The 13,233-nt window shown below is 58.7% G+C and overlaps 1 protein-coding gene across 1 annotated transcript; it reads right to left on the bottom strand.

Annotated features, from left to right (window-relative positions):
• Nucleotides 1-1,720: 1,720 nt before the first annotated feature.
• Nucleotides 1,721-12,306, bottom strand: E2F1 (E2F transcription factor 1). The gene is made up of 7 exons (XM_055139509.1): nt 11,935-12,306; nt 6,171-6,261; nt 5,729-5,948; nt 4,250-4,402; nt 2,595-2,709; nt 2,289-2,511; nt 1,721-2,166 (listed from the first exon to the last, which is right to left on the bottom strand). The coding sequence occupies exons 1-7, from the start codon at nt 12,187-12,189 to the stop codon at nt 1,919-1,921; spliced, it is 1,305 nt and encodes a 434-aa protein (XP_054995484.1). The 5' UTR covers nt 12,190-12,306; the 3' UTR covers nt 1,721-1,918.
• Between the last annotated feature and the right edge of the window lie 927 nt (nt 12,307-13,233).

Raw genomic sequence — 13,233 nt, forward strand, 5'->3', positions numbered from 1 at the left:
TCTTTGGCCAAGAGTGACCCCAACCAGGGCCCAGGGGAATCATGCAGTGTTGCTGATTGAGCCAGGGGTCAGCCACATGCAGGCAAGCAGCACCTTACTCTGGCACTATCTATCCAGATCTCAGATACCATTTTTTTTGGGGGGGCGGGGGGCAGTGCTCAGGGCCACAGCAAGGTGTTGCTCAAGAGCTATTGCTGGCTTTTGTTCATGACCATCCCCTAGTGATTAGGGGAATTAATCTGGTGCTAGTGATACAATCAGGACTTGGTGGCATGCAAGACAAGCAACTTGAGTTCTGCATGTATTATCTGATCTCCTGCAGCTCTGGATCAGGCTTTACAGTCCCCTCCCCTCATCCCCTACCCCAGGCTCGGGGTTCATTCTTGGCTCTGCCTGTATTCAGGACTCACTCTGGAAGTACAGAGATCATACACGGTCCTGGGGGTGGAAGCCAAGTCAGAGGTGTGCAGCCCTACCCCACTATACTGTCCCTCGGGCCCCAAGCTACCTATGACTTGGCTTTATGTGTAGGGATCATTCCTGGTGGACTTAGGGGTCCAGATACGGTGCCCGGTACCAAATCCAGGTCGGCCATGTCCAAAGAAAGAGGTCTCTGATGCCTTACTACCTGCACTATTGCTCTGGCTCCCCAATTCAAGCTTTGTTTACTTTTTTTTTGGGGGGGGGAGTGATGCTCAGGGGACCCATATGGGATGCTGGGAACTAAACCCACTTCGGCCATGTGTAAGGCAAACGCCCTACCCATGGTACTAAAGCTCCAGCCCCCCTTTCTTAAAACTGCTTCCAACAAAATAAAACCAAATGGGGCAAAGACGAAGTAGACAACCGGCATTTCCCACAGCAACCCCCAGATTTTCTCCCAGCACACAGCCCCAAACCATCAAAATATTTATTTAAACCAAAGCAGGCGAGAACAGAGCTGGTAGGAAGACAAATCAAAGTGCAGACTGGAAGGCAGGGCAACAGCAAGAAGTGGAGTGGAGGGGGCTTCTTTCAACACCAAAGGGGCCTGGGGTCTGAGCTTGAAGACCCTTCACCCGCCCCTTCTGCCCACACCGTCAGTGTTGGTCCCCCATTCACCTCTCCTACCGCACATCCATCCAGGGGGCAGCTGGGAGGGCTCCCTCCCCACCCACCCCCGCGGTTGTCAGTCTGTTTCCCTCCCTCTCGTTCTCAATAAATAAACCATTCCGGCCTCAGCTCCTTCAGAGTAAGGCGAGAGGACAGCTCAGGGGGCCCCTGCCCAGGGTGTAAGGAACTGGGGTATCGGCCCCACATCCTTATCCTCTGTTGGTGCCCCAGGCTTGCCAAAGAGGCAACGATAGATAAATAAATAACGCTCCATTAAAGCTTCAATCAGAAAAAGCCTTTAAGACGACCGAAGTGCTTTAGCACTGTCCTGCGATCAACAGGCCAGGGCCTCACCACCGAGCCTGGTCAGGCGGCAGGATTCTAGGGCCAGGGGGCCACCCCGGGCCGCATGGGGCCCCTGGAGCAAGGAACCAAAAGTGCAGGTAAGAGCCCCCACTGCGTGGACATGGATGCACGTGCACACGCGTGTGGCCACAACCGGGGCATGGTCTCCACGGGCACATGAGTTCCCCTTCATCCCCTGGTCCATGCACACACATGCTCACACACTCCTCACACGGCAGACCCGTGGCGGGCGGCAGGTGCACACACGGCCACCCCCCACGGACTCCTTCCTTTCCCGGCCCGCTCGGCTTCCTGGCAGCAGCCAGATTCCAGAGTGAGAAGCTTCCAGGACTCGGGTGCAGGGGTATAAATTAAGTGTCTCCAGTCCGGCGGGGGAGATGGCCAGGGCTGGGGGCTCCGGGGCTGCAGAGATGGGATGGGCATCTCAGGAGACCTTGCTCCCCACCGCCCACCGGCCCGGTCAGAAATCCAGGGGAGTGAGGTCCCCAAAGTCACAGTCGAAGAGGTCTCTGATGCCCTCACCCTCCTCCAAGCCAAAGTGGTAGTCGAGGGCCTCGTGAGGCGGGGACAGGCTGATGAACTCCTCGGGGAGGAGGCCGGAGAAGTCCTCCCGCACGTGGTCCAGGAGCGAGTCGGCCGCCACCAGGGGAGACAGGCGGTCCTCGTCCGGGGGGGCCCGCAGGCCTCCCATCCGGGGCAGCAGAGGTTCTGGGGAGATGGGGGAGCATCACAGGCCAGGGATGCCCGGACAGGGAGGGCGAGAGGGCTGTTCCTGCGACCCGCCACCCGGGGAGAGAGGCTGTCACCCCACCTACCTACCCTTTACCCACCTTGTTCCAGGCTGAGCAGGGACTGGCCGGGGTCCGTGGTGGGAGAGGAGGAGGGCGAGGACGGTGGCACTGTGGTGACAGGGTCAGCGGCTCTGTCCTCATTCTCCCCAGATGAGGACTCCTGTGATGGGGGCTTCTCTGAGCTGATGTCATCCACAGTCTCTTCGGGGCACAGGAAAACATCGATGGGGCCTTGCTTGCTCTTAAGGGAGATCTGTAAGTTCTGGGCAGTGGAGGCAGGCAGGGTAAACTGAGGCTCAGTCCAGCACCCGCCCAGCCAGGTCATGCCCAGCCGCACGGTCTCACCTCGGAGGAGTCCATGGCCTGGAGCTGCGTCTCGGGCGGGGCCTTGATCACCATGACCGTCTGCTCAGCGGGGTCCGCGATGCTCCGCAGGTCTTGGCAGGTCACATAGGCCAGGGTTGGTGGAGTCAAGGACCATAGACTTCTGGCCTCCCAGGACTCCTGTGTTTTGTTTGTGGGGGGGAGGGCTCCCTGCTCTACCTTCATTCTCCTCCACTGTTCCGCACAACTCCGCGCAGGGGCTAGAGTGGCGAATCCAGTTTGACCATGATCATGCTGCTAGCAATATGAAAAATTTATAAATGCAATTTGAGAACTCCTTAAATATGCTTCCCCCCCGGCGCTGGAGACAGTACAGGGGGAAGATGCTTGCTGGGTCCATCTCCGGCATCCCTGCAGGTGCCCAGAGCACCACCAGGAGTAATTCCCAAGCACAGAGCCAGGAGTAACCCCTGGGCATCACTGGCCTCACTGGGTGTTACCAAAACCAGTAACAAAGGAAAACAAGCTCCCCCCTTTTTGGTTTTGGGGCCACATGCAAGAGTGCTTGGGGGCTCACCCCGGCTGTGCTTGGGCTTTCTACTGGAGGTGACTGGACCCAGATGCACTGAGTCCCTGAGAGAGAGCCACTGATCTCTCTGGCCCCCTAAAAGGTGCCTTTTTCAGTTTGTTTTGGGGCCAAACCCAACTCAGGGGTTACTCCTGGCTCTGCACTCAGGAATTACTCCCAGCAGTGCACAGGGGACCATATGCCGGATATTGAATCCAGGTTGGCCAATAAAAGCCCTACCTGCTGTACTATCACTCAGCCCCAGGATGCCTATTTTAAAATGAAATTTTAAATTGTACCAAGAGCTGAAAGGAGGTAAAGTGGTGTGCAGGATACCCTTACAGTAACAGTATTACAAACCACAGTGCCTAAAAGGAAAATGAGGGTGGAGGGATGGGCAGAGAGAAAGGGGAAGGGAGAGGAGAGGAGGAGAGGGGAGGAGAGGGGAGGGGAGGGGAGGGGAGGAAGGGGAGAGGGGAGAGTAGAGGAGAGGAATCTTCCATAGAGGCAAACTGTGGGGGCAGTGCACAGTGGGAAATGTGCACTGGTGAGGGGATGGGTGTTGGAACATTGCAAGACTGAATTCGATCATGAACAGCTCTGTATCTGTGTTATCTCAGTGATTCAATAATTATTTTTATTTGTGTGAAATCAAATATCTTATTTTTGCTTTTTGGGTCACACTCGGCGACGCACAGGGGTTACTCCTGGGTCATGCACTCAGGAATGACTCCTGGTGGTGCTCAGGGGACCATATGGGATGCTGGGAATCGAACCCAGGTCAGCCGCATGCAAGGGAAATGCCCTACCCGCTGTGCTATTGCTCCAGCCCCTATGAAATGAACTATCTATGGTCACTGAAGCTACAGCATGCACTCGCTGTTCTAAATAAACACTCCTGACTGCTCTTGCGGGCTTCTAGGTAAGTCAACAGACTCGTCCCTGGTCAGAAATGGGGCAGAGGAAATGAGGCGGAGGCCCGGAGGCTGGTCAGGCCTCACAGTGAATAAGTGCTGAGCCCGGCGTCCCTCCAAAGCCAGGGCCCAGCCATCCTCCCGAGGCCCATGAGGGGGCCCCTCCCTGGCTACTCTGGCTGGCCCAAGGATATCGCTGGCTCTCGGGGTCATCGGACAGCAGCTGGAGCTGCGTGGTACAAATGTGAATCAGCTGGTCCAGCTGCTGCTCGTTGTCCTGCAGCTGCTGGAGGTCCTGAGTTAGTTCTTCAAGGCGGCCACCAATCCCCACGGCTGCCTGGCTGCCTCTGTGGGGAGACAAGGCCAGTGAGCAGCTCCCGATCCCTCTGCCCGGGAGTCGGACCCTCAGCACCCAGCCTGTGGCTGCTTCGCTACATCCAGGGCAGGTCTGGGCCCTCTCGGGGTTCGGTTCCCCATCTGGGAAGCAGCAAAGGTATGGAGCTGGCACACTGGCACGGACCTGGAGTCCAGCCGGATGTCTGTGAGCACCCATGTCCCTCAGAGGGGGTCAGACGGGTACACGATGGCAGGGACATGCCATGGGATATTACATCAGCATACAAAGGACAAGCCATGGTAGCTGCACAGACAGAAACACTGCTAAAACAGGCTGGCAGGGGAGAGATGGGGCCCGGGGGTGCATGCCCTGAGCACTGCCAGAATGTACTTCCCTGACAGGGATGCAGGGGAGGTAGCCCGGGGGGCACCCCGAAAATGCAGAATGAAATGACCTCCCAAACACAGAAACATCAGGTATGTCCAGGGGAAAGGAAGAGGAAAATGAGGCAACAAAAGAAAAATAAAACAAAACAAAACAAAAAAACAAGGAGGGGGGGGCGGAACCAGGCATGCCAAAGCTAGGAAGGAAGCGGCCAAAGGGTCAGAACACACCACATGCAATTAGAGGCTCCAGGTTCGGATCCCAGCCCTGCAGGTTCCATCCCCGAGCAGCACAGGGTGGTCCTGGTGGTCCCCAACAGCACTGGCCTCTGTAACACCAGGAGCGGCCGTGAGCGTCCTGAGCATTGTTGAAGCCACTCAAAAACCAAAAGGCGGGTTGGAGTGAGAGCACAGTGGGTAGGGCGTTTGCCTTGCACGCGGCCGACCCGGGTTCGATTCCCAGCATCCCATATGGTCCCCTGAGCACCGCTAGGAGTAATTCCTGAGTGCATGAGCCAGGAGTAACCCCTGTGCATCACCGGGTGTGACCCAAAAAGCAAAACAAAACAAAACAAAACAAAAAATCAAAAACCAAAAGGCCCCCAGACATGCCAGACCACCCGTCCCTGGCCACAGAAGCCATACTGGTCACCTGGCATGCTATGAGGGGTGGCATGCTACGAAGCGGCACCAGGGAACTTTCTAGGGTGCCAGAAATGCTCTTTCTCTTGGTCCGGATGGAGTCGCCCAGGTGAAGAACATGCCGCACTGCAGGGAGTGGGAGACGTGCACCTTGTTCACCTTCCTGCACCTGCCACCGGGAAGGAGGCGACACCTGTGCCCTCAGAGCCTCAGCTGCCCTGGACAGGGATGCCGGGGAGGTGGCCCCGGGGGCATCACTATGGGCGTGTGCAGGCGTGCCCCCAGGTTTGGGTGGGGGGAGGGGTACCTACAGCCACTGGATGTGGTTCTTGGACTTCTTGGTGATGAGCTGGATGCCCTCGAGGACGTTGGTGATGTCATAGATGCGGCGCTTCTGCACCTTCAGCACCTCGGCCGCCCAGTTGAGGTCCACCACACCGTCAGCCGAGCGGCTCAGCAGCTCCAGGAAGCGCTTCGTGGTAAGATTCAGCGAGGTCTCGTAGCGTGACTTCTCCCCCGGGGACTTCACACCTGCGGGGCCAGGCCAGGCCGGCTCTTCAGCCCCGCCGCAGGCGGGCCACACCATGCCTCGGGAGGCCCCGTGAAGCCACAGCAGGCTGTCTACTCCGCCTCCCCCAGGCGTGGCTCAGGCCTAGGCTGACGGGCCAGAGCTGGCCGGTTCCTTTTTCTCTGTCCACCCCTGGCACTGGGGCCCAGTCAGGGGCGCCTGCACCACCCCAGCCCCAGAGGTACCTTTTCCCGGGTGACGGCCTCTGCCCCGTGTGGGCCCACTACTCTCAGCCAAGTACTGATGGTCAGTTTCCAGGTCCAGTCGCCGCTTCACCTGTAGTGAGGAGAAGGGGAGGATGCCCAGTAACCAGGAGTGAGGCCGCAGGGTGCGGGAGGCGGGCGGGGGCTTCTCCCGGGCCTCCTGGTCCCGTCGGCTTCTCGCCCAGGACGCGAGGGAGAGACAAGCCTCTACAGAGAACATTCAGAGCTCCAGTGCTAGCTCAGGTTTTGTCTTTTGGTGGCAGGAGGGGTGGTGGGGCCACACCACCCCTGTGCAGGAGCTGTTCCCTGCCTTGCACTCAGGAGTGGGCCTGAGCAGGGCTCGGGGGTACTGTGTGGTGCTGTGAACCAGTGAGCCACGTGCAAGACGTGCCTTAGCCACATGCCTTAGCCTCGCTTGTTCTGGTGCTCTAGGATGGGGTTTTAAATATAGAACTTTAGCGGGGGCTGGAGCGACAGTACAGTAGGTACGGTGTTTGCCTTGCACGTGGCCGACCCAAACTCGATCCCCGGCCTCCCCTATGGTTCCCCCCCCAAGGCAGTTCCAGGAGTGATTCCTGGGGGCTGGAGTGATAGCACAGCAGGTAGGGCGTTTGCCTTGCACGCGGCCGACCTGGGTTCGATTCCCAGCATCCCATATGGTCCCCCAAGCACCACCAGGAGTAATTCCTGAGTGCATGAGCCAGGAGTGATCCCTGTGCATCGCCGGGTGTGACCCAAAAACCAAAAAGAAAAAAAAACAACGCAGGAGTGATTCCTAAGTGCAGAGCCAGCAGTACCCCCTGAGCACTGCTGGGTGTGGCCCTAAAACACAAACAAAAAATATATCCATGTCACCTTTTAGATATTCTTCCCCTTAGAACAACAGAGCCAAATTCTAGAACCTTTGTACATCTGGCTAGGCCTGGAATGTCCCTTTTGAAAGACTAGTCAGGGACGCCGCAAAGCTGCCTCCCCGTGCTGTATAAGCGCATCACTGCGAGAAGCCAGCTGCCACGTCATGGGGACCTCCAGCGACGCCAGACCAGGCTGGGCAGCCAGGAGAGAGCCAGTACCCAGACTCCACCTTGTCCCAGCTCAGAGACAAAGGCTTGGGCCACAGCAGTGCCTCGAATGTGACCCAGCCAGCTTACTCCACTCCAGCTCCAAGACCCTGAGTCAGTGACACCCAGTTAAATGGCCTCTGGGCTACCAGGTCACACACATCTCACCACAACAGCTATTCAAACCACTCGGGAGCCAGGGCACGTCACCTCTGGTGTCTGACTGGGAATGTGGCAGCACACCAATGGCCTCGCTTAACAGACAGAGCCACTGAAGGCACCAGGTCATACATCGGGAAGTGGCAGGACCAGGCTCAAGGCCTCTGGACTTAAGCCGCACACCAGAGGGCCCAGCTAGCCCTACAGGTCCCAGACAACTCAACAGCACCTTATCCAAAAGATGTACATTCCCTTCCACTGCCCACCCCTGCCCAGCCTCACATCCGGGCACCGAGAAGTTGTCACCACAGTCAACTCCCATCCGGACGCTCGGCCCAGACGCTTTGGCAGACAGGCCTGCAGCCCTCCGCCCACAGAACTGGAAAGTTCCCCACCATTACTCCCTCAGAACCTGCAATGGAGACCGCCTCTCCGTCCTCTGAACCATCTCGGGCCCAGCCTTCCCTGAAAACTGGCACTGAAAATTTCTGCAGATGTGTGGTTCTCAGTCAAGACAGGGAACCTCTCAGAGAAGGGGACTAGGTTGTCCACCGGGGGTCTGGGCCTCAACAAATGTCCGGGGAGTCATCGTCATATGCAGAGAGACGCCCCATTCACCACCACCCCCAACCCACACCTGTCTCCAGAGAAACCATCAAGTACTTCCGTGGACTGAGCACAGCCACAAACTGATTCCTGCTCACCAGCAGGTAGCATGTGGGACTCCACCTCCCAGGGTGAAGCCGGGGCCTGGCACACAACCTACGTGGCTCATCTACCACCACCATCCATATGCCCCCCCAAGCCGACAAGAATGTCTCTGGGGGACTGGAGCAATAGCACAGCGGATAGGGCATTTGCCTTGCACGCAGCCGACCTGGGTTCAATTCCCAGCATCCCATATGGCCCCCCAAGCATGGCCAAAAGGAATTCCTGAGTGCAGAGCCAGGAGTAACCTCTGAGCACTGCTGGATATGACCCAAAAAAAGCTTTTAAAATGTCTCTGGGGGCTGAATCCACAGTACAGCATTTTGCCTTGCATGCAACTGACCTGGGTCTGATCCCCAGCACCCCATATGGTCCCCCAAGCACCCAAGTTAAAAAAAAAAAAAGGTATCAGCATCATCTACCTATGATTGCTGCTCTTAAATAAATAAATAAAGTCTCTTCTCCAGCTTCACCAGTTCACCTCCAGGGTGGTCTCACCCTGGCAGGCTCCTGCCATCTGCATTCTACATCTGTACCCTCTGCCCCAGGTCCATGCCCATCACTAATGCGGGTCAACACTGCACCCACAAACATGGGTTCAAACAGCAATTTCTGACAGTTTCTATGAAACCGCCCTTTCTTTTAGTTTTTTTTTTGGGGGGGGTGGGGGGGGTGGGCCACACGCAGTGGTGCTCAGGACTTACTCCTGGCTCTGTATTCACAAATCATTCCTGCCGGGCTTGGGGGACAATATATGGTGATGGGGACTGAACCTAGGTCAGCCGCATGCAAAGCAAGTGCCCTCCGCACTGTGCTCTCACTCCGGCCCAACACAGCCCTTTAAAACAGAACCCCGTGTGGGGTTCCCTAAAGGCTGGAGGGAAGACAACAGGAACTGGTGAAAATACTCTCTAGTCAAACACCCATCCACAGGAGGCAAGAAAAGGGGTGTCGGGGCCGGAGCGATAGCACAGCGGGTAGGGCGTTTGCCTTGCACGCGGCCAACCCGGGTTCGATCCCTGGCTTCCCATATGGTCCCCCAAGCACTGCCAGGAGTAATTCCTGAGTGTAAAGCCAGGAGTAACCCCTGAGCATCGCTGGGTTGTGACCCAAAAAGCAAAAAAAAAAAAAAAAAAAAAGAAAAGGGGTGTCCCCAGCCCCCTGAGCTGTGCACAAGGACTAGGCCAGGGCCACAGAGGGCAGCCTTTGCGTGAAGAGGCTCAGTTCAACCCAGGCACAGCAAAGACCTTGGAGCTATATGCCAGTTTGATGTGTCCAACTCACCAAAAAAAAACCCCAAAACATCCACCCTCTCAAAGATATCCTAACAAGAAAATGTTACAGGACAACACATTCATTGGATCCTTTCTGGCTTAAAAAAACAAACAAACAAACAAAACTAATGTTAGGGAGAGTCTGGAAGGCAGGTAAGCCACTCGCCTGCCGTGGAATCACCCCAGGTTCAATCCCTGGCACCCCAGATGGTCCTCTGAGCCCTGTGGTCCCTGAGTGCAGAGCCAGCAGTCAGCCCTGAGCACAGCCAGGTGCGGTAGCCTGAAAACAAACAAAAAGCTCCCGAGACACAAGAGAAACACAGTGGGGAAGGGCCAGCCTGAGCCAGGTTCCACCAGCATAGGCGAACTGGGGGGCACTTTCTGTTTGCTAAAAGGTAGTTTTCCACGGGTGTTTCTCTCTCTCTCTCTCTCTCTCTCTCTCTCTCTCTCTCTCTCTCTCTCTCTTTTCTCTTTTTTAACTAAAAAGGGGCAGCAGAGCAAATAAGTTTGGGACCCGCTGCCCCAGACGCTTTCATCCTTTCTCTACAGTAATCATGGATTATGTTTATAATACGAAACTTCAGTTGTGTTTCTTTTTGGACTTGGGGCCACATGTGGTGGGGCGCAGGGGAGCACACCAGGTGCCAGGATCAAACCCAGCCGGCCTGGTGTGCAAGTCCAGCGCCTTATCAGCAATACTCTCTGGCCCCTTCAGGTTAACAGCCGTGAGAGGTGCCCAGCGAATGCCGGCTGCTACAGCTAAGTGTGCCACTAGTCACAAGGACACCCTGACACACGCCAGGGGCACGGAGGTCACAGTTTACTTGGCCAGGCACCACCAGCAGGTATGATGGTGGAAGGGCATCGGAGGCCAAAAGACAGGCTCCTCCTTCAACTCCAGGATGGTACCTGCCCACAAGCAGAAAATACTCCGTAGCCCTTATCATCAGGGGCAGCGGCTCCTAACTGGCCCCTGTGCCTATTCCGGCATGGGCACACACTCAGCGGCGAGGGGCACAGGGCACACCAAGTCAGGCCTGGTCTACCTGGGCAGAGGACAGCCACTGGGATGCTGGCGACCAGAGCACAGCAACTAAGCCAGTGACACATCCCTGGTATCCTCCACAGGTACAGCTCAGCATCTCCGGGAGCAAAGCCCCAGCTACTGGAAGGAATTGGGGGTGGGTGCCCATCCCTCGGGCCTCAGTTTCCTGATCTGTAGAAGGGGAAGGTGGCTGAGAAGGTTAAAGGAGTTAATGGGGTAAAGTGCTTGGCCCAGAGCCTGACACATAAAACGATCTGAAAACAATGGTGGCTGCAGACGTTATTATTATTAGCATCTCAGTGATTCCGGAAGGAAGGCAGCACTGGGCATGGGGCCAACAGGGCTGGGGCAGCTTCGCCGGAATGCTTGGGGACCAGCTGCCACCCAGGCCCCCGGCGACAGTGGAGCCGCCTCCTAGCCCCAGCCCTGCATCTCCCCCACCCCACACTGGTCCCAAGGCCCTCACTGCGACCCTCCCGCCCCATCACCCCTGCCTTCCCGCCTGCCTGTGCACCACCTTCACCCACAGGCTGCGCCAGTCAAACTGGTCTCCACGCCCTATCCTGCGGCCCACGGATCCAGGTTCCAACCTCTGCTCCCTTCTCCCCTTGCAACGCAACTCCCTCCTCGGGCTCTCCCACTCTGAACTGGTCTCGAGCCTCTGGCTGCTCTCAGAACAATTTGTCAAGGCATCTTCCCTGGGATAATTCCTCCCTCCTGGCACTGGGAAAGGGGGGGAGGCTTAGGGGCGCCTCCTCTCCAGCCTCTGGAGGCCCAGCCCACCCTGTACTTGCACTGGGGCCCAGGGGTCTGCCTGACTGATTAATGAGGCTCCATGGCAACCAGGGCACGGGAGGGTGGAGGGTGGCAGATGGAAGGACAGGCAGAGGGAGGGGATCAGCAGCTGGCCCGGGGGCCCCGCCCCTGCAGAGACGGCCTCCGAGCCAGGAGGCCAGTCCCGGGGGGCCCGAGCGCCAGGCCTGCACCTGGCAATGGAGCCAAAGACGGCGGGAAGGAGGGTCTCCTCAAGGGTTCTCCAACATTGGTCCCCATAGCGCCCCCCGCGGCCCCCCAGCAGCGAGGCCTGCGACCCAGCCACAAGTTCGCATACGAAGCCGGAAGGCCTCGGTTCAAATCCCAGTCCTGCCCCGTTTGCAGCCGGGTGACCCGGGGCAAGTCACTTCCTCTCCCGGCCCCGGCTCGGAGCGGCGCCGTGGCAAGACCGAGCTCGTAGCGTGCGCGGGGCTGGAGCCGGGCTGCGTCTGTCCGGGGCCCGGCGTGCGGCGAGCGCCGGCTGGGTGCACGGGAGCCGCGACTCGCACGGCCTCTCGCTCTCCTCGCGAGGCAGCGGAGGTCACCCCGCAGCCCGGGGCGGGGCCCGCAGGCCCACCCCGGGCGGCACCGCCCCGCCCGGCCGCCTGGGCCGCCTCCCCTCCCCCGCCCGGGGCAGCGCCGGGGTCCACGCCGCGCACCCGGCCCGGAGACCCCGGAGTCCGTACCGGCGGGCGGCCGAGCGCGGGGCGCGGCGCGCTGGGCGCGGGCCGGGGCGCTTGCGGCGTGGCGAAGAGCAGCAGGTCTGGGTCCCGGGGGCCGGCGGGGGGCGCGACGGGGCCGGCGGGGGCCGGCGGGGCGCCAGCGTCCTGCGCCGTGGAGATGATGACGATCTGCGAGGACTCGAGCAGCCCCAGCGCGCCGGCCCCGATCAGGGCCTCCAGCGCCGGCGCGCATGGGCCGCCCGCGGGGGCCACGGCCATGGCGCTCACGGCCCGCGCGGCCCGGGCGGCAGGCGGCGGCGGCGGCGCGGGCCCATGGCGGCAGGCCGCGGCGAGGGCTCCATCCCGCTCGGGATCCCCGCTCCGCCCCCGGCCGCCGCTGCCTGCAAAGTCCCGGCCACTTTTACGCGCCAAATCCTTTTTGCCGCGAAAGAGCCACGAGCCGCCGAGCGCTGCCGCGATTGGCGGTCCGCGCGGTGACGGAGACGACAGCGGCCGCGCCGATTGGCTGCGGCGTTGCCGGCCCGGCGGTAGCAGGCGGGATGGGGCGGCGGCGCGAGGGGGCGCAGCCAATCGCGGGGCGGGGCGCGCGCAGGCTTTGTCGGGGCGGTGCCAGGCGCTTTCCTACTCCCCGCCCCCGCGGCCCGGCGAGTGCGGGCTCCGCCCCCGCCCCCACCCTGCCATTCATCCCGCGGATCCCAGTTGGTGGACCCGTTTAGGAAAGCATCCGTTCATCACCTTTCATCTTCAGCAAGCGCCACCTGATCTTCCGAATATCATCCTCTTCCACCTGTAGCCCCAAGTCTTTTCTCAAGAAACTTCCCTCTCATCTTTTTTCAGGCCACCTCCAACCACATCCCCCATCCTCAGCTTGCCCCACCCTCTGTCATTTACTTTCAAATCCTGCACGCTGTGGTTCCTCACCCACAGCCCAAGCAGCAGGGAGTTGCCCTGTATAATACTTGGGGCTTTCTACAAGCCACAAGAGACATTATTTGGAATGTCTCTAATAAATATTCCCCTTGAACTTATTCACTCATTCAACAAAGATTTTGAGAACTTGCTCCTTGCCCCAAGTTTGGTTCAGATTTTGACTCCTGGATTTAGGAAGCTCACAATCTAGTGAAAAGGGCGGGGGGGAGGGGAATAACTAGCCACACATTGTGTGCATGAGACCTGGATTTGATCCCCAGCACCATACACACACACACAAAAAAATGGGTTTACAATCATTTGCCCATCGGTCATTTTTTATTACTCAAGTTAACTATTTGAAATTCTCTGTGCCAGACCTGGGCCAGCACA

This window comes from Sorex araneus, chromosome 5 (genome assembly GCF_027595985.1).
Source record: "Sorex araneus isolate mSorAra2 chromosome 5, mSorAra2.pri, whole genome shotgun sequence".
Taxonomy (NCBI): Eukaryota; Metazoa; Chordata; class Mammalia; order Eulipotyphla; family Soricidae; genus Sorex; species Sorex araneus.